The following is a 26,806-nucleotide window of genomic DNA, read 5'->3' as shown; positions in this document are numbered from 1 at the left end:
TGTAGGGATGCTCCAGCTTGTCCCTCTCTTGGCTGCTTTCCTAGCTAAGGAGGAAAGGGGTTAAAGCCAGCGAGCTGGCCTTTCTAGACAAGCCCAGGCTGGATGGATGGAGGAGAGGGAAGGGGAGGGAAGAGGGGACTCCGCCTTCTCCTTTCAGGAAAACTTCTCCATCTCAGCTTCCCTTTCCCTGTTTCCCAACCGTGTCCCCTTCTCTGCCCTCCTGGCCTCCTCTGCAAACCATCCAGGGAAAGGTTCCCTGCCCAGATCCCAAGGGAACACCTCCCAAAGGGTCCCCAGGTGGATCAGGTGAGTGGGTCCAGAATGGCTGCAAAGGATACAGGAGATCCAAGGATGTACGCCACTGGAAGGTCCATTTCATTTCATTTTATTCTATTCTATGTACAACGCCGTGTAAACCTACAGCGCTTTATAAATAAAGTTTAATAATAAGGGGAGATGAAGGAAGAGGGAGCCAAGGCTGAGTGAGAAATCTAGCCCTTTGTGGTTGTTGTTGACTGCCTTGGAATAGACCTGATTTCATGGGGACTCTGTGGGTGAAACATCCCCAAGACCCCCTTGTCCTCTCTCTCTCTCTCTCTCTCTCTCTCTCTCTCTCTCTCTGTGTGTGTGTGTGTGTGTGTGTGTATTGTGTGCCTTCAAGATATTTCCATCTTACAGCAACCATAATGTGAACCTATCATGGTGTTTTCTTGGCACAATTTGTTCAGAGGAGCTTGGCCATTGTCTTCCCCTGGGCTGGCAGAGGATGACTTAGCCAAGGTCACCCAGTGGGTTTCCAGGCCACTTTACATCTTTCTCAACATCTTTATCAATGACTTGGAGGACAGAATTGGTGGTATACTTATCAAATTTGCAGATGACACCAAATTAGGAGGAATAGCTAATACCCCAGAGGACAGGATCAAAATTCAAAATGACCTGAATAGACTAGAAAACTGGGCCAAAGCTAACAAAATGAAATTCAACACGGAGGAATGTAAGGTACTGCACTTAGGGTGGAAAAATACAGATACAGGATACACCTGGCTGAATGAAACTACGTGTGAAAGGGATCTAGGAGTCCAAGTAGACCACAAGTTGAACATGAGTCAACAGTAGGACGCAGCAGCTAACAAGACCAATGCAATTTTAGGCTGCATCAATAGAAGTATAGTGTCTAGATCAAGGGAAGTAATAGTGCCACTATATTCTGCTTTGGTCAGGCCCCACCTGGAATATTGTGTCCAGTTCTGGGCACCACAATTTAAAAAGGATGTTGAGAAACTGGAGCGTGACCAAAGGAGGGCAACTAAAATGGTGAAGGGTCAGGACACCATACCCTATTAGGAACAACTTAGGGAGCTGCAGATGTTTAGCCTGGAGAAGAGAAAGCTAAGAGGTGGTATGATATACCTGTATAAATATTTGACGGGATGTCATATTGAGGAGGGAGCAAACTTCTTTTCTGCTGCTCCAGAGACAATAGGACATGGAGCAATGGATGTAAGCTACAGGAAAAGAGATTCCAGCCTAACATCCTGACAGAAAAGATGTTCAACAGTGGAAGAAACTCCCTAGGAGTGTAGTGGAGTCTCCTTCCTTAGAAGTCTTCAAACAGAGGCTGGATGGCCATCTGTCAGGGATGCTTTGATTGGGAGTTCCTGCATGGCAGAATGGGGTTGGACTGGATGGCCCTTGTGGTCTATTCCACCTCTATAATTCTATGATTCTAAGGCCAAGCTGGGGATTGAATCCTGGTCTCCTGAGTCCTAGTCCAATGCTCAAATCACAATGCCACACTGGTTCTACCAGGGTTTTTAAAATATAGTTTGAAATACTTACAGTAAATACATTAGTAAAATGTGTGTCTGTAAAACATTTTGAAAACCCATTTAAAGATAGAAGAGAAAAAATCAAGAACACAGCATGCCATTGGCAAGCCGATTGCAGTAAATTCCTAAAAAGTGATCAGAATAGAAAAAGATGTACTTGCTGATGGAAGAAGAGTAAGGAGATAAACATCCTAGCCTCACTGGGGACTGAGTTCGGGTGCCTGGGAGCAGCCACTAAGAAGCCCTTGTTCCCATCAAAATTAGCCTGAGAAGGTGATGGAATTGAAAGAAGCCCTTCCCCTAAAGATCTTAGTGGCTGGACATATAGCAAGATTTGATCCTTCAGATAAGTTCATGGCATCACTGAAAACAAAATCCACCTAAAACAGATCAGCTATAATATTAAATATCTCTGTTGTACAGTATGGTTCTTGCAGGGGTTGCTGTTGTCATCCCACAAAGTGTGGTGGAGTCTTCTTCTTTGAAGGTTTTTAAACAGGGGCTGGATGACCATCTTTCAGGAGTGCTTTGATTGAAAGTTCCTGCATGGCAGTACGTTAGACTGGATGGCCCTTGATGTCTCTTCAAACTATGAGTCTATGGCAGGTTACACACCGCCATTTAGTATGCGCTCTGCGCATCCTAGAGTTAGGAAGGGGCGTGCTAGGGTTAGGAAGGTTCTCACCTTCCTAACTGCCCCTCTCCCTAGGACACTCGGAGCGCGTACTAAATGGCAGCGCCCGTCCACATGGGTGCTGCCATATTTACGTCTTGGACGCACAGCGTCCAGATGTGGCACAGTAGAAGTGACACCATGAGTGCGCGCTTCGCAGCGTCGCTTCCAGGGGCCAAAAAGGATTGCCATTTCGGCGCTCCTTTTTAGCTGCGCCAGGAAGCCTTGCGGTCTGGCTGCTGGGGCTTCTCGGCGAAGCTAATGGAGCCGGCTCCAGACCGCCCACTTTTGGGCCGTCTGTAATGTGCCTATGATTTGCTGCACAATCTATTTTGACTGATGGCAACCACATGAATGAGAGACTTCCAAGTAACCCTGTTATCAGCTGCTTTCTTCAGTTCGTGCAAACACAGGACTGTGGCTTCTTTGATAAAGTCCATCCACCTGTATTACAGTCTCCCTCTTTCCCTACTGCCTTTTTCTTTTCTTGGTGGGAAGGGGAGTTAGATCCAGTGTTAGTCTTTACTAAAGTAGACCTAATGAGAAGAACAGAACTTATTAGTCTCCACTTCCATAGGTCTATTTGATTTCAGTGGGTGTATTTCAGGTTGGAGAGCCAGTGTGGTGTACAGGTCTGTGTGCTGGACTAGCGCTCCAGGAGATGAGGGTTCAAATTCCCAGTCTCTGGGTGATCTTGAGCAAGTCACATATGTGTAGCGTAAGAGGAAGACAGTGGCAAGCCTCCTGAATAAATCTTACCAAGAAAAAAAAAATAGAGCTGCATCCACACTGGAGAAATAACCTGGTCTGGCACCACTTTAACTTGTCTGGCTCAAGGCTATGGAATTCTGGGAGTTGGCGTTTGTTGTGAGCCCAGAGTGCACAATTCAGCACCCTGGATAGCTCCTGTAAATTTTCATCAAAGTATGCATTGCTACTGCTGTTTCAGACTAAATTGACCTGTGTGTTTGTTTACGATTGTTTGTTTGTTCTATATTTCTGGTTCGCTAGATATATGTTTAGAATATACAAGGGGTGCAGCAATTTCAGTCAGCCAAATATGTTCAGAGTTGTTTTTGGCCCATCCCCAGTCTAGTCCCAGTTAAAGGGAATGATAGGATATTCAGGATGCAAGCAAAACCAAGTACTTCTTCACATAGTTCATAGTTATACTAGGGAATTTGCTACTGCCAGACATACAGTCAGCCCTCAGTGTCCACAGAATTTGCATCCACAGTTTCCACTATCCAAGGCTTGAAAATATTCCCCCCCCCCCCCAATTTTGCCACTTTATATAATGGACACCATTTTACAATGCTATTGTAAATAATGGGACTTAAGCATCCATGGATTTTGATATCCATGGATGGTCCTGGAACCAACCCCCAGTGGATGCCAAATGCCTACTGTTGTGGTGGAAGTCACCAATTTGGACCTCCACTTAGTTGAATCCATGGAGGCGAATGCTACTATTCACACTGTTGTCTCCCAGATTAGCAGCAGTAGCTTTCAAAACTGGTTGCTGGGAAGCAGCAGTTAGAAAGAACTACCCCCCCCCCTTCTTTTTGTGCATTGGTCATTGTAGGGAATTGCATTTTTGCAAAATGAGAACCAAACTTGATTGTGCTTCCTCCTCCTTGATTGCCCGGGAGTGTCAGAAACTGAACCTGATTATCTTTCAGTCACCCAATGGGCTCATGTAGGCATGATTTAAAACAATTCAACACCCAAACTAAGCCAGTGTGGCCTAATGGTTTGAGCATTGGACTAGGACTCTGGAGACAAGGGTTTGAACACCCGTTCAGCCAAGTAAACCCACAGAGTAACTTTGGGCAAGTCACAGCCAGCCTCAAAGGATGGCAGTGGCAAACCCCTTTTGAAGAAACTTGCCAAGAAAACCCCATGATAAGTTCACCTTAGGGTCACCATAAGTCGGAAATAACTTGAAGGCACACAACACCAACTACAATAACAAGCAGTAAAACCAATACACCATGCTGACTCTCTACTCCAATAATTACGGGACATGTATACCTCTTGCTTAGGTGTGCCTTGTGGCGCAGTCTGGGAGCTTATAGCACAGAATAGGGTTTTGTTTCATTTTGGTTTTTACTTAGCAAAAATAGCAAACTACACGTTGAGTCTCTCTTGTCTGGAATTCTGAAATCCAATATACCCCCAAAATCCAAAACTGTCCACATGGGTGGCTAAGATAGTGATACCTTTGCTTTCTGCTGGTTCAGTGTACACAAACTCTGTTTCATGCCCAAAATTATTTAAGATATTGTGTATAAAATCACCTTCAGGCTATGTGTATGAGGTGTATATGCAACATAAATAAATTTCATGTTTAGACCTGGATCCCATCTCCAAGATATCTCTTTATATTCAGTATATGCAAATATTCCAAAATTCGGGGGGGGGGGGGATCCAAACCCAAAACACATGCGATCCCAAACATTTCAGATAAGGGAGACTCAACCTGTCATCAGTTCTTTAAAGTAATTATGGCGGGATACAGACGGGCAAAAAGGGGTGTATTCATGACGTCATGAAGGTAGAGCCTTCAGACGGCCCTTACCTGAATGCCGCCATGAACACGCCCCCCGCACGCCCCAAGCGGGAAGAAGTGGCATTAAAAAGGTGCTGCTTTTCTCCGCTTCTTTTCCGTTTGATGCGCAGCTGAGCAGCTCCGTCTGTAAGCTGCTGCACCGGTACGCCAGAATTGCTACGCCGCTAATTTAAGTTGCCCATTTAAAAGCTCCGTGTCTGCTGCGTCGCATAATGAGTCGGGGTCCTGGAACATGCGCAGTTTGCAGTCAGGCTTTAATTGCAGTGTCAGCTGCCATGCAGGTGTGGAAGCTGCAGCACAACTGCAGCGCATTTTAAGACTCGTAACCCTAACCCTAACCCTAACCCTAACCCTAACCCTAGAGCAACATGTACGCATGCACTGCTAGAATTGGGGAAAGTTTGGACTTTAAAGTGAACCCCTAGACACATTCCTGTGCCATTTTCACCTAACAATAAAAAACGCTAAAACTGTAAATATTTACATATATACAAGGGAGGTGATGGGGGATGGCAGGGGGACAGCGGTGGCAGCGGAGACAGCTGTAGCTGTGCATTGCAGATTCAGCAAGAGCGCGGGGACCAAAGGAGAGGAGGCATCTATGATGCTGGTGACACTGGCAAAGTGCAAGCGGACAAGGATGCCAACACCAGCTGATCACCAGCTGGCAGGAGACCACCATTGTTCTTGGGCAGAGCAGGGGAAAAAGTTTTAAAGGGGCTTGGGCACTTTAAATGTGCCCATAGGCTTTCTGCCGCCGCTGCTTAGCGCTGCAGCTGCGCAGCTGCGCACCCGCCAGCCGGCAAAAGAAAAAAAAAGCCCCGTTTTTGGCCGCCCGTGAGGAAGCTGCCTCTCTCTTTGCAGCGTCCTCCGAGGCGGCAGTTTGGAAACCACGGGTCTGAAACGGCCCCAGGTGAGGCGTCTTCACTGCCCCCCATGTGGAAGCCCCATCTCCTGAGCCATGCCCCCGGGGCGGGCGGTCTGGAGGCTCCATATTCAGCAGAATACACCTCCAAGACGTCTTCCCCTGCCCGTCTGTATCCCGCCAATCTAAGCTCTGATTTGTGTTCTCCCTCCGCTTGCAGCCCAAGGAATGAAAATGGAAGAGCACAACTCAGCAAAATCTGGGGAGAAGTTGGAAGGAGCTGAGCCTTTCTGTTTTGTTACCCCAGTAGCTACCATCCAAGACCTTCATCTGGGTCCAACTCCAAAAGTGATGTGGGCTCCAGGTAATGGACTGAAACAACACTGGGTGGGCCCATGGCAAACATTCTTGAAGACAATGCAGTATCCTCAGTTTGGACACAGGAACCCACCACTGATGGGTCCCAACCTGTGGAATCGGGCAGAAGATTTTCAGTCTTCATTCAAGAGTGAATGTTGGCCTAGAAGACACTGGATGGCCCCAAACTTACCAGGCCTCAGCAGAGAAATGCTGCTTGAGGCCAAGGAGAATGCCAACTCCTCAAGTAAGGTGAAGGAAGAGGTCCCCGAGGATGACACTGACACCGATGGTTTAGAGATGCTGTGTCAGTGCTTTCACGACTTTCATTATGCAGAAGATGAAGGCCCCCAAGAAAACGGCTGGCAACTCTGGCAACTTGGCCATCAGTGGCTGAGGCCCGAGAAGCGCACCAAAGAGCAAGTCGTGGAATTGGTAATCCTGGAGCGGTTCCTGGCCATCCTGCCTGTAGAAATGCAGAGCTGGGTGAGGGAACAGTGCCCACGGAGTATGGCCCAAGCTGTGGCCCTGGCAGAAGACTTTCCCCTCCGGTTGCAAGATCCAGAAAGATGGGAAGAAAAGGTGAGGAGAGATTTGGCCTAGCGACTGCATGATTGCAATCTTATAGCCTCAATAGGTGTCAAGCCCTTGAATCCACATTTAAATCTGGTTTTGCCAGCTATGCCTAAACCAGGGGTGGAAACACTATGGCCTACTATGTCCCTCAATGTGGTTCCCCCACAAAAAAAAAAAAAAAAAAAAAGAGTCCCAAAATTAACACCTCCAGAAGCTTCCTGTGACAAGGTTGTCTCTTTTAACAATGCAGTGGGCCCTCGGTATGCACTGGAGTTAGGTTTCAGGACACCTTATGGGTATCAAAATCTGTGTATGAGGTGGTCATAGCCCCACGACTCTCTACAATGGCCCACCCTGGCTCTAAACATTGAACAGGTCAGAAAACTTCCTTAGTCACTGTTAAGAACTATTGCATCCTGAAATGAGGGGGTTAGAATTTGGCACAACAGTCCTTTCAGTATTAACCCCTACCAGCTGATGGTTTTCATGCTAGCAGGGTGATGGATCCACTCTGGTTTTAGTCTCAAGCCATTGTGAGTCACAGACTGAGAGAAAAGTGCAGTGTAAATTAAATACAGTCTGTATTGATTCCTATCCACCAATAAGACTCAGTACCTTAGTGGTAGTTGTGGGCCTTCAAATCATTTCCAACTTATAGTGACCCTAAGGTGAACTTATTGTGGGGTTTTCTTGACAAGATTTGTTCAGAGAAGGTTTGCCATTGCCTTCCCCTGAGGCTGAGAGTGGGTTACATGGCTGAGCTATGAATCGAACACTGATCTCCAGAGTTATACTGTACTCCATTGCTCAAACCACTACGCCATGCTGGCTTTCTCAGCACCTTGGATGACTCCCTTAAAGACTTAAAGTCCAAAGTAGGTGGACCACCATAGCCTCACTGATAAGGAAGCCACAATCTGTCACTCTGCAATCATGGTTTCTCTCACTGTGTACCCAAAGGCACCAAACTCCAGCTGATCTCAGAAGGTAAGTAGAGTCAACCATGATTTGCATAAATAAATACATAAAATCCATGTATGTGGCAGGATAGTGTAATAGTCTGAGCATTTGCCAACAACTCTGGAGATCAGGGCTCAATTCTCCACTCAGCCATGAAAATCCACTGGGTGACCTTGAGTGAATCATACACTCTCAGCCCCACAAAACCCTGTGATAGGTTCACATTAGGATTGTCATAAGTCAGAAACAACTTGAAGTCACACAGCAACAATGTGTACCAGTTGGGTCTAAATACCCTAAATACTGCGGTCTAGTCTTGGAAGCTAAGTATTTCCACCCTCTGAGAGTGTGTGACTTGCCCAGGGTCACCCAGTGGGTTTGATGGTCAAGCAGGGATACATACCAACAGGCCTAAATACCATAAAGGCCCCAGATCCTGTCTGATCATGGAAACTAAGTAGGTTCACCCCTGGTTAGTCTTTGAACAGGAGACCACCAATGAATACCAGATGCTGTATGCGATATTTCAGAGGAACAAACTAGCAAAACCACCTCTGAGGTATTCCTTGCTTAATAATAATAATAATAATAATAATAATAATAAGACATAGACATTTCCCTGCCCTCAGGCTTACAATCTAAAAGGAGAAGGGAATGGCATTGAGGAAGGGGAAAAGTCCATCAGATCTTCTCTCTTGCTGAGGCCTGGACCATGGCAGATGGACTGGAGGAAGGGCCCTTCTTCTTACTCTGATTAAGCCCAATGGAGTTGGCTTGCGCTTTCCCAGCAGAGAGGGTCCTGTCCTCCTGTAATCTGGGTTTAGCTCCTCCTATTTGCTCCTGTAGGCAGGGACAATAAACAAAAGACCGGCCCCTATATAGGGAGGAGCTAGCCCCCCTGAGCCTCAGTCTTGTTCCTGCCTAAGCTCCTAGCAGGATGTTCTCTTCGAGCCAGCAAAGTTTTTCCTTTCTACGAAAGCGGTTTGAGAGTTTTCTTGGCCTTTCTTTCTTCTCCTCTCTCCGGCCTTTCCCCCCTTCCTTGGTGGTGGCTATGGCAGAGAACCCTGAGAGCATGGGTGAAGGGCCATCCTTAACCCAGGCTTCCCTAGCTCAGGGTCTGCCAGCTCAACAGAGGGAGCTGGCTTCAGAGGGAGACCCATTGGGATGTGTTTGCTGTTGCTCTGCAGCTTCTTTACTACAGCCTTGGAAGCATGAAGAAGACTTAAAATGTCAAGGGCTCCCAGGATTGGAGAAAGGTCTTGGCTTTGCCAGTGACTCTCCCTCTCCTCCAAAGCTGCCCCCTTTCATGGTGGGAGCACAGGAGATTTCTGCAAACAGCATTGCAGCACATGGGAGCCGTGGGAAGAGATGGTGAGGGGTATCCCCTCCATGTCTCTATTTCTCCACATCACCTCTGCCCAGCCTGTTTAAGGCCAGGGATCAGTGAGGAAACTGGCCAGAAGTCATGGAAACTTCCCTGCTCAGCCCATTTGGGGCCAGAGTTCAGAGGACAGGCCAGCCAAAAGCCATGGCAAAGGATTTCTCTGCATCACCTCTGCCCAGCCTGAAATGGCCAAGGTCAGAGAGGCAAGCCAGCCAGAAGTCACAGGAGAACGGTGAGTACCAGGGGCCCTCTCTCTCTAGCCACCAAAGAACCTTTGCCAGATCTAATGCCCTCGCTCAGGGCAGGCATTGCCATGAGGACTCTGCCATGGCCATTGCAGGCACTATGCCTAGCATAAGGTTTGGGACTCTGCCAGGAAGGCAGATGGGGGCATTAACCCTTGGTCTCCCCCTTCCTTCCCATCTCTGGCCCCAATGGCATCCAGGACCCTAACAGGTGTGGGGGATCCTTTTGCAGACTGGGAAACACATGGTGGTGTTGCCAGGGCTCCTGCACATTCCTTTTGAATTCTTATAATGAGATGGTGTGTAAGGAGGCAGAGGACTCCCCCTTTGTGTTGCATAGACACATGGCTCTAAAGGAAGCTGGACTTGGCCCAGCAGGAGCTGAAGCTTCCAACTCTAAAATGGTCTTTTTTGGCTGCCACAGAGCATCCCACACAAAAACACAAAATGGCTTCATGTCCACCCCAGAGAGAGCATGGCCTCTGCCACCCACTTCTAAACAGAGGCTGGAGGGCCATCTATCGGGAATGCTTTGATTGAGAGTTCCTGCATGGCAGAATGGGGTTGGACTGGATGGCCCTTGGGATCTCTTCCAACCCAAGGATTCTTTGAGAGACCACATGGATACAAATCCTCCTGTGTTCCCTCCCCAAAAATTACAACAACAAAAAGGGGTAAACCATTTGTGGATATCATGGGTGGAGAGTTCCCTTCACCCCCAGTTGTGTTTGGCTGCCCCAAACCGTGCCACTCTTGAGAGAAAAGCTTGAGCGCTTGGCCTCTCCTTTCCATCAGAGATTATCCTTTCTCAGGACACACACTTACCTCAGGTAAATGTAGAGCCATGTCCCACAGCAGTCCCTCTGCCCTTCCCAGCTACCTATGCAAGTGGGAGGGAGTTGAGGACCAAGCTAGCTTCTATCATGCAGCCAGGTTACTATAAAGCCTCCCTGAGATTAAAAGGGCTAAGCTGTAAACCCCAGCTTGAAGTTGGGGCTGTTTTAAATATAAATAAAACAAAATGCCCTGTGAGTATCAGGGCTACACTACAGGCCATATGCAGCTATCTACCCATGATTAGCAATGATCTTCAGTCACTGCTAACTTAAGAGCAGTTTTCTCAGTGCTTGGAATAAGCCACTGCCCAGGCAGCCTCCCTTGATGGGGCAAATAAAGGAGGGGAAAGCCCCCACATCTACAGGTCTGGGGGCTCAGATTTACAAGAGATACTGGTTAACCTTTCTGGTGTTCATTTTATTACTGTTAGCACATGAGGTTTGAGTTGTGCTGTTTCTGCTCACCCCCCTCTCCTTTTTCCAGGCCAGAGAAGATGCCTAGAAACTAATTCTTCAAGGGAGGGGCTAGCCATAAAAGCCACATGAAAGCCATAAAAGCCACTTTTCTTGCCCCCTCATGGGCCTCCATCACTGTCTCCATTAGGTCCAGAGCCTTTTTTGCCTTAGGTGGAACAGCCAAAGACATAGGATGAGCACATGGTTCTACCTCCTTTGTGCAAACTGTTATCAGCCATATCACTTCTCATTAAGAGCATAAGCTTTAACAATACAGATTCATTTAAATGCTAATAAACAGGGTGACTCAAGCAAGGAGAAGGTCTCTGGTCACTCAGCAGACCTCTAATGCTTACATGCATTGAGGATCTTTGGTAAAAACATCTCATATGAGGTGATAGACATATTGGATTAAGGTGACCAACCAAACTCCATTTTAGTGGCAAAAGGATTATGTTCCTGTTATAAAACACAGTTAACCTCAGTCAGCTAGCCTCAAAGATGTGGCTCCCCTTGCCTTCCCTTCTTTCTTGGAGAGATGTCTGTTAAAGGGAAGAAACAACAAAATACAGTTTCTTCCATGAGATGGTTCTCACTAATACAGGGGGTTAAGAACAATTCTTATCAAAAACAAACAGACAGACTCCTCTCCATGGGGGGAAAAACTCCCCTTCCTCCATGAGTGTTTTAAAACAATATAATCAGGTTTCTCTACTAAGGGGTTGCTTCAAATCCCATTCAGACATCCTACAGAGCCCTGAGGGGTCTGCCACAAAAATCACAATTACCTCTTACCTTGTCTAGATTGTTAAATTTTAAGTAAGAATGCCTGCTGATGGGCTTGCCATTCAACTGCTGCGTGGCTTGGAAAGCCTATTGTAACAGGATCTATCATGCATATGATGAATTGGGCTCAAGGCCATGAAGGTTCATGCTGCTAATCTCTTTTCTTTAGTGGTCTCAGGGTGCTACAAGATTCCTTTGCATATTGTTGGCCATGCTTTGATTGTGATTTCCTGCATGGCAGGGGGTTGGACTTGATGGCCCTTGTGGTCTCATCCAACTCCATATGATTTTATGGTTATAAGGTTAGCTGCTGGGTGGGTGAGTGTCTTATCCCTGATTGGGTTTTCATGGCATGGTCTGGTCCAAACAACACCATTGTTTACTACCTTTTGGGGCTGGAAAAACGGACTTCCTAGTGCCTATGCCTTGTTTTCTGCTAGCAAAAATGCTCAGATTTAATATACCATACAGCTCCATATAGAGACTTACACCAGCCACCTATATGCCCACAGCTTATATATATATATATATATATATATATATATATATATATATATTCCAAAAAACAAACAAAACAAAAATACAACACAACAAACTATGATTTTACTATTTTATATAGGAGACTCCATTTTACTATGCGATTATATTTTATGTGCCTTGAGCTTCCATGGATTTGGTATCCATGCAAAGTCCTAAAGTCCTCTAAACAAGTTCATCCTCAAAAGAAATCAGACTTAATTCTGACCACATGCCCTGTTAACACAGAGTGCATCTATGCTTCTGCATGGACTCACCAATGTCTGTGAGATAAAGGTTAATCCAGTGTCTTCTTTGCCTAACCATGGGATTAGTTTTATTTTACACAGGTTCACAGACGTTCCAGTAAAGAACTGCACATTGTTTTGAAATTTTAATTGGAGGTCAGACATTAACATTCCTCTTTCAGAGTGGGAAGTCTTAATTACTACAAATGAAATCACCTTAATATCACCTTCATTGCTATAACCAGTTGACAAGGTGATCAGTGATAGGCTGGAAGCTGCCATAGGTCCAGATTAGATCAGGTTCTATTCTGATTGATCACATAATCCACTGCTTAGGCAAGTTCTCATCAACAGCTTCAGGTTTTCAGTGGCTGACCTGCTATAGTCCATCCAAGATGACATTAAGAAGGGACTTGACCCAACATGGTTATAAGGCAGGTGTCTGCCATCACGTCGTTTCTGCTCCATATGAGAGCAGCTAGAATGGCAGCCATCCTCACATTAAGAGGCTGTTGAGGGGAGTTTTCCAACAGGGCCTGCCCACCAGACATCGTTTTCCATCTTGGGATGTGAACACGGTCTTAAAGGCTCTGACGGCTGGGCCGATCAAGTCCCTTTGGGAGGCCTTCCTCAAACACCTCTCCCTCAAGGTCATCTTCCTCACGGCCATTCCCTCCACCAGATGGGTGTCAGAGCTGGGGCCCTGTCGGTACATAAAGACTTGTATATTTTTAGGCCTGTCTCAGTGTGCCTTCGTCCAGACCCTACCTTCGTGCCTAGGGTCAACTCAGCCTTTCAGGTGTCACAGGACATTCTCCTGCCTTCATTCTGCCCCGATCCTAATAAGGACTTGGAAAAGGACCTGGCACACATTGGATGTGTGCAGAGCCTTCAAAATCTACATCAAGAGGACTTCAACCTTAAGGTCATCTGAGATGTTCTTTTCCTTTCGCCTGGGCTCTTTGGGGTTCAAGGTACCAGTCTCGACTCTGAGTAGGTGAATCAGGTCTTGTATTCAAAAGAGCTACTGAACTCTTGATCTCACTCCACCTGAGGGGTTGATGGTGCACTCAACCAGGAGTGCATCTACCTCTGCGGCCTTGACCACTAGCGCCTCCCTGTCAGATATTTGCAGGGTGGCCGCATGGAAGTCACCTTCGACCTTCATAAGACATTACAAACTGGACGTGTCTCAGTCCGCAGAGGCGTCATTTGAAAGGAGGTTCCTCCAACAGATTGTGTCGGGGGCCACAGTCTCCTAGCAGCACCTCCCTCCCAGTTCGAGAGGGCTTTTGTAAATCCCAGATTACAGGAGGACAGGAGCCTCTCTGCTGGGAAAAGGAACGTTGGGTACTTACCGTGACACGTTCATTTCCTGCAGAGAAGGGTCCTGGCATCCTGCCCACCCGGGTGCTGCCTGCAGCCTCCGACCCTGCCTGCCTGTTGGTGGACCTGCCTTGTTCTTCTTCTGGTTGCTGGACTGGTTTTTCTGAGTTCTTGTTTGTTCTTGGACTAGTTTTTTCTAAGGTGTTCTAGTTAACCCTTAGCTGATGTTACTAAAGTTCAGTCCCTTGATTACCTTACTAGTCGCTTGGCTTGTTATTGACTGAGGCTCAGGGGGGCTAGCTCCTCCCTATATAGGGGCCGGTCTTTTGTTTATTGTCCCTGCCTACAGGAGCAAATAGGAGGAGCTAAACCCAGATTACAGGATGCCAGGACCCTTCTCTGCAGGAAATGAACGTGTCACGGTAAGTACCCAACGTTCCTTTCTATCCCTATGGATGATGGTGGAGGCTTAAGAAAACCCTGTGAAATTCATGGAGTCACCATATGTCAGTATGGCATAGTGGCTTGAGTATCGGACTACAACTCTGAAGACCAGGGTTCAATACATAACTCGGCCATGAAACCCACTGAGGGACCTTGGCCAAAGTCACATATTCTTAGCCTCATGGGAAGACAATGGCAAACCTCCTCTGAACAACTCTTGCTAAGAAAACACCATGACAAGATGTTCATGTTCAACCGGTTCATCAAGCCTGCAGTCTTGGATTCATTTTTGACTCTTCTCTGTCATTTATTTCCCAGATCCAGGCCACCGCCAAGGCCTGTAGATTCTTTCTCCACAACATTGCCAAGATCCGTCCATTTCTCTCAGCCTCTACTGCCAAGACTCTAGTCCATGCCCTAGTGGTTTCACGACTAGATTATTGTAACCTCCTTCTGACAGGGCTTCCTCTTTCACACCTCCATCCTTTAATCTCTGTCCAGTATTCAGCTGCCCGTATTGTCACATCCGCTCGCCGCTTTGACCATGTTTCTCCTCTTTTATCCTCCCTTCATTGGCTCCCCTTCCCCTTCCGCATCCAATACAAGCTTTTATTATTGACTTTCAAAGCCCTCCATGGATTGGCCCCTCCTTACTTATCTGACCTTCTTTCTCCTTACATTGCTACTCGCACCCTCCGCTCTTGTAGTCAAGGCCTCCTGTCACAGTGTAGGACTACCACTGCCCCCTCCCAAATTTGTCCCTTCTCGCTTGTTGCCCCTTACTCCTGGAACCTTCTTCCCCCACATGCACACCTCATCACTTCTCTACCCAGTTTCAAAACTGAATTAAAGACTATATTGTTTAGAGAAGCATTCCCAGAGGTGAGCCCCTCTCTGACCCAGGAAGCCTCCTTTTAACCATCCATTAAGAAGCCAAGCCCTTCCTCCAGTCCATCTGCCTTGGTCCAGGCCTCGGAGGTGGAGAAGATCTGCTGGACCTGATCCCATTCCCCACCACCACTCCCTTCTCCTTTGTGTCGTGTCTTCTTAGATTGTAAGCCTGAGGGCAGGGAACCGTCTAACTAAAAGATTGTATGTACAGTGCTGTGTAAATTTACAGCGCTTTATAAATAAACGTTAATAATAATAATAATAATAATCTTAAGGTGGCCATAAATTGGAAACAACTTGAAGGCCACAACAATAACAACATCATAAGTCAACAGGCAACTTGGAAGAGTTGTGTATAAACACATATAAATGTCTAAGCTCAGGACTAACTCTGCTATTAGGGGGAACTGTGTGAGGCAGAAGGTGGCAGTAAGTAGGTGGTAGCAATGGCAATAGCAAGTACATTTTTAACACCGCTTATCAGTAAACTAGCACTTCCCAAGCAGTTTACAAGGTGTAAGCCAATGGCCTCCAGCAAGTTGGGTACTCATTTTACCAACCTACAAAAGGATGGAAAGCTGAGTGGACTTTGGAGCCCTCCTCTAGGATCAAACGTACAATGTTGTGGCTGCAATACCAGCATTTAACCACTGCCCCCCCCCCCCCCCCCAGGGCTCCTTATTGTTTCTACCAGGTCTGGCCAGATTGTCCTGCACAGTTTTTCAGACATGGTGAAGGATAATATCCCATAGTGGAGGATAATATCACAGTACTGAAGTGAGATTCAGCTATGGGACTGGGATATCATCCTCCACCATCTCTGAATGGTGGGATAGAGGAAGACATAATTGTGTTCTTCACCTCAGGCAGCAAAAATTATTTGTCACACTTCTCTTGTTCTGTGCACTTCTCTTTCAGGTGCCAGGACTCTTAGAGGAGGTAGCTGTTGTCTTTCCTTCATCAGGACAGAATCCACCCAGCCCTCAGGAGCTGCAGGCCCACCTAGAGACCAAGCAAGAGAGCAACCAAGAGGCCTGTGTGCTTGGTGAGAATTCCTGCGCAAGAACTCTTCAGATGGAAAATGGTCCCTAATTCCACAGAGGGGTTTTTTAATTTCTCTCTGTGACAGCAGTGGGAATAACGTAGCCCTCCAGATGTCATTGGACTGCAAGCCCCAGCATCTCTGTGTGGGATGCTAGTAACTGCAGCCTGTTAATACCTGGCAGTTCTCATAATTCCCACATCTGCTCTACTTCATCTTAACTCTGATCAACATCTGAACATTGTCTAGGTGTGACATTTGTCATGTAAGCTTTGCTCTTGTGGCTGGTGTGCTTATTTGTTAAAATAATAATGGGTCAGATGGATCGGGACCATGGTGTGGGGGGAAGGGGGCATTTATGTTTTGTACCAGCTACGATGAGGAGCCAGTGTGGTGTTAGTGAGTTTGAGTATTGGACTATGACTCTGGAGGCCAGGGTTCGAATCCCCGCTTAGCCATAAAACTCACTGGGTGACTTTGAGCAAGTCACACACTCTCAGCCTCAAGATGGCAATGGCAACCCTCTGAAGAAACTTACCAAGAAAATACAGTGAAAGATTTGCCTTAGGGTCACCGTAAGTCAGAAACCTGAAGGCACATAACAGCAGCAACAATAACAAAGGCCTCATGTAAATGCTTAGAGAACCCCTTCCCAATTTTTAAAAATGCATTGGGACTGGGGAAAGGTTTAGCCAAAAATGTCTCCTCACAACTCTTAGAGACAATGTGAGGACATTATGCCACATTTTCTCTCTTTCTCTAACACATGCGAGGAGAGAGAGAAAGAGAGATGTTTTAGGCCCAGAAGAGACCTTTAAAAAAAAAGATTAAATGAACCAGAAGTTCACTACTGGATGACTTCCTGTGTTAAATAAATGGACCTAAAATGGCACACAAGGGGTCAAAAATATGGCAAAACTGCCCTGTAACCAGGGTTTGACATGCAGCTTGGCCATGAAACCCACTGGGTGGCCTTGGGCGAGTCATGTACTCTCAGCCAAAGGGTAAGGCAATGCCAAACCTCCTCTGAATAAATCTTGCCAAGAAAACTCCATGATTAGTTCGCCTTAGGGTCACCATGAGTTGGCAACATCTTGAAGGAACACAACAACAACTACAATATATTAGATATTTCTTTAAGTTATGGGGCATAGAGTACAGACCTCCAACAGCCTTTACAGGGCAATTCCCCAGCACTTGGTAGTTGCTCAACCCTGACCTACAGAGACTTGTTTCAGGATAGTGTGCAGCTACAGTCCTCCCTCCATTCTCATGGTCTTTGCACTTGCGTCCCTTGCTTATATGCAAGGGACGAACGAAGGAGGAATGAAGCATGCACCCGTGCACCTCCACGTGCCCATGCCTATAATCAAGCCAATGGGGCTTGAATATAAGCAAAACTCCATTTTCATGAGGGGATCTGGAACAGATCCCCAGCGAAAAAGGAGGAGTGACTTTATTACTCAACATTTTAATATCTGAAGAAAATTATTTTTTATTTTTATTTGTAGCATTAATTTACCTCTGTGTTTTTCCTTTTTTATTCTTTCCTCTTTGGAGTCAGCCCTCCATATTTATGGATTCTTTATCCATGGATTCAAGCATCCACAGATTGAAAATATTCAAAAGAATATAAATTACAGAAAGCAAACCTTGATTTTGCCATTTTATAAAAGGGTCACCATTTTACTATATGTTATATTTAAGGGTACTTGAGCATCCATATTTTTTGGTATCCACAGGTGGCTCCTAGAACCAAACCCCAGCAAATACCAGGGGTTCACTGTAATATTTATGGATGTTATATGTAGAGAGATTTTATAGCACCTTTGAGACTAACTAAAGAAAGAAGTTGGCAGCATGAGTTTTTGTAGACTTACATCTACTTCCTCCGATGCATTTATGGATGCTGTACACCCCCCCCCTCTCTCTCTGTCTCTCTCTCTTTCTCTCTCTCTCATATTCTATCAGTGGAATATATTTTTGACTTCCTAATTTAAGTTACAACATTAAATAATGTTTCTTTTAAGATTAACCAAAATCCCAATTTTCTTTCTTCCAACAGGTGCCTGGCAAGTGACCAAAAACGAGCAAGCGCACCTTCAGCTAGATGGACGACCAGAGCAAACAGAACTCAGCGGGATGTCTCAGGATGGTGGAGCAAAAGAAATTAATTTGCAGAAAACAGTCACAGGAGAAACATTTCAAAATCAGCAGGGACAAGAAAGTCCAGTGGAGTTGCATCCTGTGCTAGCAGACTCGGCTGGTTATGACCACAGTTTTGTTGGAGCAGCCTCCTGTGCAAGAGAAACAGAAGGTTCGGACTGTGGGGGAAAGTTTGTACTTCCAAAGAGAAGACCACCTCGAAAAAGAAAGAAAACACATGTGTGCACTGTGTGTGGGAAAGCCTTTGAGCGGCTTTCAGTTCTTACTAACCACCTGACCATACATACAGGAGAGAAGCCATATCGGTGTTCAGATTGTGGAAAAGGTTTCGGTTATAAAGCGCTCCTTGTGAGGCATGAGCAAAGCCACACAGGGCAGAAGCCATATAAATGCTTAAGGTGTGGGAAAACCTTCAGCACCAGCACCATCCTTTCTGATCATGAAAGAATTCATACAGGGGAGAGACCGTTCACTTGTGGTGACTGTGGAAAGTCTTTTATCAAGCGAGGCCACCTGATGAGGCATCGCCTGACCCACACGGGAGAGAAACTCTACAAGTGCTCTGACTGTGAGAAAAGCTTTGCCGATAAATCTCTCCTTACCACCCATAAAAGAAGCCACACAGGGGAAAAACCATATAAATGTCCTGAGTGTGGGAAATGCTTCAGTCAAGGTTCACATCTTATCACTCACAAGAGAATCCATACTGGAGAGAAGCCCCACAAATGTTCCCATTGTGGCAACAGTTTTAGTCGCCGATACGATCTTCTCATCCATGAGAGGACACACACAGGAGAGAAGCCCTATCGGTGCCCAGAATGTGGGAAAAGCTTTTGTCAAAGCTCCCAGCTTTTTGTCCATGGAAGGATCCACATGGGAGGAAAACCCTACAAATGTTCGGAATGTGGGAAAAGTTTCCGTTGGGAGAGCAGTATCAAAATGCATATGAAAAACCATGCAGGAGATCGACCGTACGCTTGCTCGGAATGTGGCAAAACCTATGGCAAGTCTTCGCACCTTATTAGGCACAAAGAAACCCACTCAGGAGAAAAGCCATTCAAATGTCCTCAGTGTGGGAAAAGCTTTGCCCAGAGCTCTATGCTTTATCTACATGAAAGAACCCACACAGGAGAGAAACCATTCCAGTGCTCAGAGTGTGGCAAATGCTTCCGTTGGGAAACCAGCTATCAAACACACATTAAAAACCATGCAAGGAAGAAACCATATGGGTGCCCAGAGTGCGACAAGAGCTACGATAAGGAGTCTGAGCTCATTCGGCACCAAAGAACTCACACAGGAGAGAAACCATTTAAGTGCAGGGAGTGTGGCCTAGGCTTCGAATGCATTTCTGCAGTTACAGTACACAGAAGAACCCACAGAAATGAGAGGCCATTTAAATGCACAGACTGTGGGAGAAGCTACGGTAAGGAGCCTGAACTTCTGAAGCATAGGACAGCCCACACGGCAGAGAAACCACACAAGTGCTCAGTTTGTGAGAAAAGCTTTGATTCTAGCTCTGCATTGAAAGTGCATAACAGGATGCACACAGGAGAGAAACCTTTCAAATGCACCAGTTGTGGGAAACACTTCAGCCAAAGTTCAAACCTTAAAACACATATGAAAATCCATACAGGAGAGAATATATGAAAGAAAGCTTCAACCAGAGTTCAAACTTCAAGACACATGAAAATCAATATGAGAATGAATGTGTGAAAGAATATTTTCTAGATGGGAAAATAGATATACCACATGAATACTTTTGAAGGTTCACAGTTCCAAATGACATCATTAGCCATTTAATAGTGCAGCATATGATACTGCTGTGGTGCTCACCTTTCTAGTTCTCAGTAGTATCTCTTCTTTCATCTCTTAAAGAAAGCGAGTCTTTGATTTTGCCTTTCCAGGCTGTTGTGGGGGCTTCTGTAAAAAGGTTCCTCCACACCAAAATTTCAGATCCAGTCACATAATGTTAGCAGCATGAGAAACATGGCAGTCAAGTTTGCATCTGTAAATGTTTTTGATGGAGAGGGGAGAAGTTGTCATATAACTGCTGCAACAAAAGCAAAGATCTACGGGGTTTAATGTGGTTTATTAAAGGGGTAAAGTTAGTTAAGTATAGCAAGTATTTGTACCAGACTGGACAATGCAGGGCTAGAAGTGGTGTGCTGGAACAGAGGGGGTGGTTTTTAGAGATGCTGAACAACTTTCCTCTTTTGTGGATAAAGAAATAAATGTTTTAATTCAGAGTACACATAGCAGTCATCTTTTTTGGCTTTCTCCCCACTTAATCATTTGATGGTAAGTACTTGTTCAGATGAGGGCATGGTTTTCATGTGCTGTGTAAAAGGGGTTGGATTCAAATCCTGAAAATACTGTTGTGCTAAATCAGGAGGAGGCAGAGAATCTGGTTGGAAGTTTGGTTGTACAAGAGAGCTAAGACAATAATGTTTTTTTCCTGAGCAGTTAGAAAAACTGGAATTTTCAGAAGCAGCAAGCTTCAACTCTAGTTCTAAAGATTACATTGTTCCAGTAAAGTGACTTGAATGGAAAACCTACTATTGTCATTCCAGTCCAAAATATGTGCCTACACAATCATTCAGGGATAATACATGTGTAAACCTACAGCGCTATATAAATAAAGTATAATAGTATAATAATAATAATAATAATAATGAAAAGGCCTAGTTTTAGTGTCTGGGTCATAGCATTCCAAGAGGCAGGTGAAGCATCACTGATAGGGTTGCCATAATTCTGGACCTCCAAACTGGGACAAATGTAGGACAAAAGTAGGACAAAATTTTCAAATGTAGGACACATTTTAAAAATGGAGGACACGCAAAAAATTGATGATTTTTAAAAAAATGTTAATATAAATGCATGTTTCTTAGGCATGATCAAAATGGAGGACATTTTGGCATTGTTCCTAGACAGATGGCAGAAATGTACTTCCCTTTCTGGCTAACCTCCCCCCCCCCGCATTCCAAACAGCATATTTGGGCATTGAAGAGGAGGAAGAGTGGAAAAGGCAGAGGAGGAGGAAGAGGAGAAGAAGAAGAGGAGGAGGAAGAAGAAGGGGAGGAAGAGGAGGAGGAGAAGAAGAGATGGAGAAGAAGAGGAGGAGGAAGAAGATGAAGAAGAGGAGGAAGAAGGAAGAGGAAGAAGGGGAGGAAGAAGGGGAGGAGGAGAAGAAGAGATGGAGAAGAAGAGGAGGAGAAAGAAGATGAAGAAGAGGAGGAAAGGGAGGAAGAAGGAAGAGGAAGAAGGGGAGGAAGAGGAGGAGGAGAAGAAGAGATGGAGAAGAAGAGGAGGAGGAAGAAGATGAAGAAGAGGAGGAAAAGAAGGAAGAGGAAGAAGGGGAGGAAGAAGAGGAGGAGGAGAGGAGGAAGAAGAAGAGGAGGAAAAAGATGAAGAAGAAGGGGAGGAAGAGGAGGAGAAAGAAGAAGAAGAGGAGGAGGAAGAAGGGGAGGAAGAAAAGGAGGCAGAAGAGGAGGAGGAGAAAGAGGAAAGGCTCTTTCCCCTGCTTGGCTGCCTCGGTCGCCAACGGAGGAAGCCAGGCAAGGGAATGGGGCCTCGCTGAAGCCAAGCCCCAAACCCCTGCCTGGCTGCCTCCGTCGCCGTTTTGCCCCCACCCCCGGGATTCCCCCCCCCAGAGACGGAGGCAGCCAGGCAGAGGTTTGGGGCTTGGCTTCAGCCGTCCTCCAAGCCCCAGCCAAGCCTGGAGGACTCCGCGATCGCAGAGGAGCCCCCTGGGCATGGCTGGGGCTTGGAAGACAGACGTCCTCCAAGCCCCAGCCAAGCCTGCAGGACTCGCTGGGGGGGGGATTCCCAGGGGCGGGGCCAAACCGGGGTGGGACCGTGCGGACCCGCCCCAAATCGGGAAAGTCCCACCCCCAGGCGGGATATGGGAAGCCTAATCACTGATATGTCTCCTTACCGATAAAACAGGAATCCACGTAGAATAAGAACAGTTGGATTAAGTTTAGAGTTTAGGAAGCATGATGACAGATCTCTTAAGATGTGAGAGTTTATACAGGGAAATGTGATAAAACTTTAGCATGGCCCCCTAAGATTTAACTGTTCAGAAAACAAAAAGCAAACTACTTTAATTTGTTCCTCATCTGGAATACCATGTCCTGTAGCTGAAACTTATCATATTTATCTCCCTGCCTTGAAACTCCATTAGCATCCCAGATGGTCTCAGGATTTCCTCAATTTCAACAAATGTCTGCACCACAAGACTATTTGGGGCAATTGCTATGGGATCTCATTCTTGTTGTTGTGTGCCTTCAAGTCGTTTCTGACTTATGGCGACTCTAACAGGACCCCTACCATGAAGGTTTTCTTGGCAAGATTTGTTCAGAGGAAGTTTGCCATTGCCTTCTCCTGAGGCTGAGAGCATGTGACATGCCCTGTGGGTTTTGTTGTTTTTGTTTGTTTGTTTTGGTTGAGCCGAGAATGTAACCCTGATCTCCAAAGTAGCAGTCCAACCACTACTCTATTCTGGCTCCCATGGGATCTCATACTGCCCCTACAATATCAGTCACGGGGCAGCATGGACCCAGTGTTTTTATTTTATTTGTTTTAATAAAATAAAGAATAAATGGATGCAAGGAAGTCCAGGATTCGGACAGCTCTCTCTGACATCTCTTGCTGATATCAAAGTAGCATGCAGGACATAATCTAAGCCTAAGGAGATCCCTTATAAGAGCTCTTGGGAATATGACCTGCTTTTCAGAGTTAAAGTTCCTTCTTGAGAAACAAGAAAGAATGCAGCTGAAATGCCTTGGGCCTACAAGAACAATCCTTCTTCAGAATCAAGACTTGTGTCTGTTTCTTTTCCTATTGTCCTTTTCCTCTTTTTGGACTTTAAAATGCCCTGACCTTTCTCAGATTTATTTTGGGGTTTGTTGTTATGTGCCTTCACGTTTTTGCCTACTTACAACAACCCTAAAGAGAATCTATCATGGGGTTTTCTTGGCAAGTTTCTTCAGAGGCGGTTGCCATTGTCATCCTGAGACCTAAATATAAAGGAACCAAATCCTGTCTGATCTTGGAAGCTAAGCAGGGTTACCCCTAGTTACTACTTGGATGGGAAACTCCCAAGGAATACCAGGTGCTATAGACTTATATTTCAGAGGAAAAAACTGGCAAAACCACCTCTTAAGTATTCCTTGCCTAAGAAAACACCATAAAATTCAGGGGGTTACCATAAATTGACAGACAACTTAAAAACCTCATGAAATTCATGGGGTCACCCTAAGTCAACAGACAACTTGGAGGCACGCATACATGCACACAATATTTTTAACTTTATAAATTGTCCCTTTTTGACCTCCCTTTGAGTCTGCATCTACACTGCAGAATTAATGCAGTTTGACGCCATTTTAACTGCCATTGTCCCATGCTGTGGAATTCTGGAATTTGTAGTTCTGTGAGTGATTTACACTTCTCTGTCGGAGAGCTCTGGTGCCACGACAAGCCACAAATCCCAGGATTCCATAGGATGGAGCTTTGACAGTTTAAGTGTTGTCAAACTGCATTAATGCTGCAGTGTGGCAGCAGCCTGGGAGTCCCATTGGCATTTGTTTGGTGTCAACTTGTGGCTTCCACTTCTGTAGAGCAGAGAATCTTTCCCAGCAGAGAGGGTCCTGTCCTCCTGTAATCTGGGTTTAGCTCCTCCTATTTGCTCCTGTAGGCAGGGACAATAAACAAAAGACCGGCCCCTATATAGGGAGGAGCTAGCCCCCCTGAGCCTCAGTCTTGTTCCTGCCTAAGCTCCTAGCAGGATGTTCTCTTCGAGCCAGCAAAGTTTTTCCTTTCTACGAAAGCGGTTTGAGAGTTTTCTTGGCCTTCCCTTCTTCTCCTCTCTCCTGCCTTTCCCCCTTTCCTTGGTGGTGGCTATGGCAGAGGACCCTGAGAGCATGGGTGAAGGGCCATCCTTAACCCAGGCTTCCCTAGCTCAGGGTCTGCCAGCTCAACAGAGGGAGCTGGCTTCAGAGGGAGACCCATTGGGATGTGTTTGCTGTTGCTCTGCAGCTTCTTTACTACAGCCTTGGAAGCATGAAGAAGACTTAAAATGGCAAGGGCTCCCAGGATTGGAGAAAGGTCTTGGCTTTGCCAATGACTCTCCCTCTCCTCCAAAGCTGCCCCCTTTCATGGTGGGAGCACAGGAGATTTCTGCAAACAGCATTGCAGCACATGGGAGCCGTGGGAAGAGATGGTGAGGGGTTTCCCCTCCATGTCTCTGTTTCTCCACATCACCTCTGCCCAGTCAGTTTAAGGCCAGGGATCAGTGAGGAAACTGGCCAGAAGTCATGGAAACTTCCCTGCTCAGCCCATTTGGGGCCAGAGTTCAGAGGACAGGCCAGCCAAAAGCCATGGCAAAGGATTTCTCTGCATCACCTCTGCCCAGCCTGAAATGGCCAAGGTCAGAGAGGCAAGCCAGCCAGAAGTCACAGGAGAACGGTGAGTACCAGGGGCCCTCTCTCTCTAGCCACCAAAGAACCTTTGCCAGATCTAATGCCCTCGCTCAGGGCAGGCATTGCCATGAGGACTCTGCCATGGCCATTGCAGGCACTATGCCTAGCATAAGGTTTGGGACTCTGCCAGGAAGGCAGATGGGGGCATTAACCCTTGGTCTCCCCCTTCCTTCCCATCTCTGGCCCCAATGGCATCCAGGACCCTAACAGGTGTGGGGGATCCTTTTGCAGACTGGGAAACACATGGTGGTGTTGCCAGGGCTCCTGCACATTCCTTTTGAATTCTTATAATGAGATGGTGTGTAAGGAGGCAGAGGACTCCCCCTTTGTGTTGCACAGACACATGGCTCTAAAGGAAGCTGGACTTGGCCCAGCAGGAGCTGAAGCTTCCAACTCTAAAATGGTCTTTTTTGGCTGCCACAGAGCATCCCACAAAAAAGCACAAAATGGCTTCATGTCCACCCCAGAGAGAGCATGGCCTCTGCCACCCACTTCTAAACAGAGGCTGGAGGGCCATCTATCGGGAATGCTTTGATTGAGAGTTCCTGCATGGCAGAATGGGGTTGGACTGGATGGCCCTTGGGATCTCTTCCAACCCAAGGATTCTTTGAGAGACCACATGGATACAAATCCTCCTGTGTTCCCTCCCCAAAAATTACAACAACCAAAAGGGATAAACCATTTGTGGATATCATGGGTGGAGAGTTCCCTTCACCCCCAGTTGTGTTTGGCTGCCCCAAACCGTGCCACTCTTGAGAGAAAAGCTTGAGCGCTTGGCCTCTCCTTTCCATCAGAGATTATCCTTTCTCAGGACACAGACTTACCTCAGGTAAATGTAGAGCCATGTCCCACAGCAGTCCCTCTGCCCTTCCCAGCTACCTATGCAAGTGGGAGGGAGTTGAGGACCAAGCTAGCTTCTATCATGCAGCCAGGTTACTATAAAGCCTGCCTGAGATTAAAAGGGCTAAGCTGTAAACCCCAGCCTGAAGTTGGGGCTGTTTTAAACATAAATAAAACAAAATGCCCTGTGAGTATCAGGGCTACACTACAGGCCATATGCAGCTATCTACCCATGATTAGCAATGGTCTTCAGTCACTGCTAACTTAAGAGCAGTTTCCTCAGTGCTTCGAATAAGCCACTGCCCAGGCAGCCTCCCTTGATGGGGCAAATAAAGGAGGGGAGAGCCCCCACATCAACAGGGCTGTGGGCTCAGATTTACAAGAGATACTGGTTAATCTTTCTGGTGTTCATTTTATTAATGTTAGCACATGAGGTTTGAGTTGTGCTGTTTCTGCTCACCCCCTCTCCTTTTTCCAGGCCAGAGAAGATGCCTGGAAACTAATTCTTCAAGGGAGGGGCTAGCCATAAAAGCCACATGATGACTTTTCTTGCCTCCTCATGGGCCTCCATCACTGTCTCCATTAGGTCCAGAGCCTTTTTGCCTTAGGTGGAACAGCCAAAGACATAGGATGAGCACATGGTTCTACCTCCTTTGTGCAAACTGTTATCAGCCATAGCACTTCTCATTAAGAGCATAAGCTTTAACAATACAGATTCATTTAAATGCTAATAAACAGGGTGACTCAAGCAAGGAGAAGGTCTCTGGTCACTCAGCAGACCTCTAATGCTTACATGCATTGAGGATCTTTGGTAAAAACATCTCATATGAGGTGATAGATATATTGGATTAAGGTGACCAACCAAACTCCATTTTAGTGGCAAAAGGATTATGTTCCTGTTATAAAACACAGTTAACCTCAGTCAGCTAGCCTCAAAGATGTGGCTCCCCTTGCCTTCCCTTCTTTCTTGGAGAGATGTCTGTTAAAGGGAAGAAACAACAAAATACAGTTTCTTCCATGAGATGGTTCTCACTAATACAGGGGGTTAAGAAAAATTCTTATCAAAAACAAACAGACAGACTCCTCTACATGGGGGGAAAAACTCCCCTTCCTCCATGAGTGTTTCAAAACAATATAATCAGGTTTCTCTACTAAGGGGTTGCTTCAAATCCCATTCAGACATCCTACAGAGCCCTGAGGGGTCTGCCACAAAAATCACAATTACCTCTTACCTTGTCTAGATTGTTAAATTTTAAGTAAGAATGCCTGCTGATGGGCTTGCCATTCAACTGCTGCCTGGTTTGGAAAGCCT

At 46.2% G+C, this 26,806-nt stretch overlaps 1 protein-coding gene across 1 annotated transcript; it reads left to right on the top strand.

The window, feature by feature from the left end:
- Positions 1-229: 229 nt before the first annotated feature.
- Positions 230-20,411, top strand: LOC149320768 (uncharacterized). The gene is made up of 4 exons (XM_089503281.1): positions 230-306; positions 6,163-6,881; positions 15,886-16,012; positions 18,075-20,411. Exons 2-4 carry the CDS (start codon positions 6,171-6,173, stop codon positions 19,820-19,822), a joined length of 2,586 nt encoding a protein of 861 aa, XP_089359407.1. The 5' UTR covers positions 230-306; positions 6,163-6,170; the 3' UTR covers positions 19,823-20,411.
- The last annotated feature ends 6,395 nt before the right edge of the window (positions 20,412-26,806 follow it).

Source organism: Sceloporus occidentalis, unplaced genomic scaffold (assembly GCF_023333645.1).
Source record: "Sceloporus occidentalis isolate IW3139 unplaced genomic scaffold, rSceOcc1.0.p SCAF_1, whole genome shotgun sequence".
Taxonomy (NCBI): domain Eukaryota; kingdom Metazoa; phylum Chordata; class Lepidosauria; order Squamata; family Phrynosomatidae; genus Sceloporus; species Sceloporus occidentalis.
This window is presented reverse-complemented; position numbering and strand designations above follow the sequence as displayed.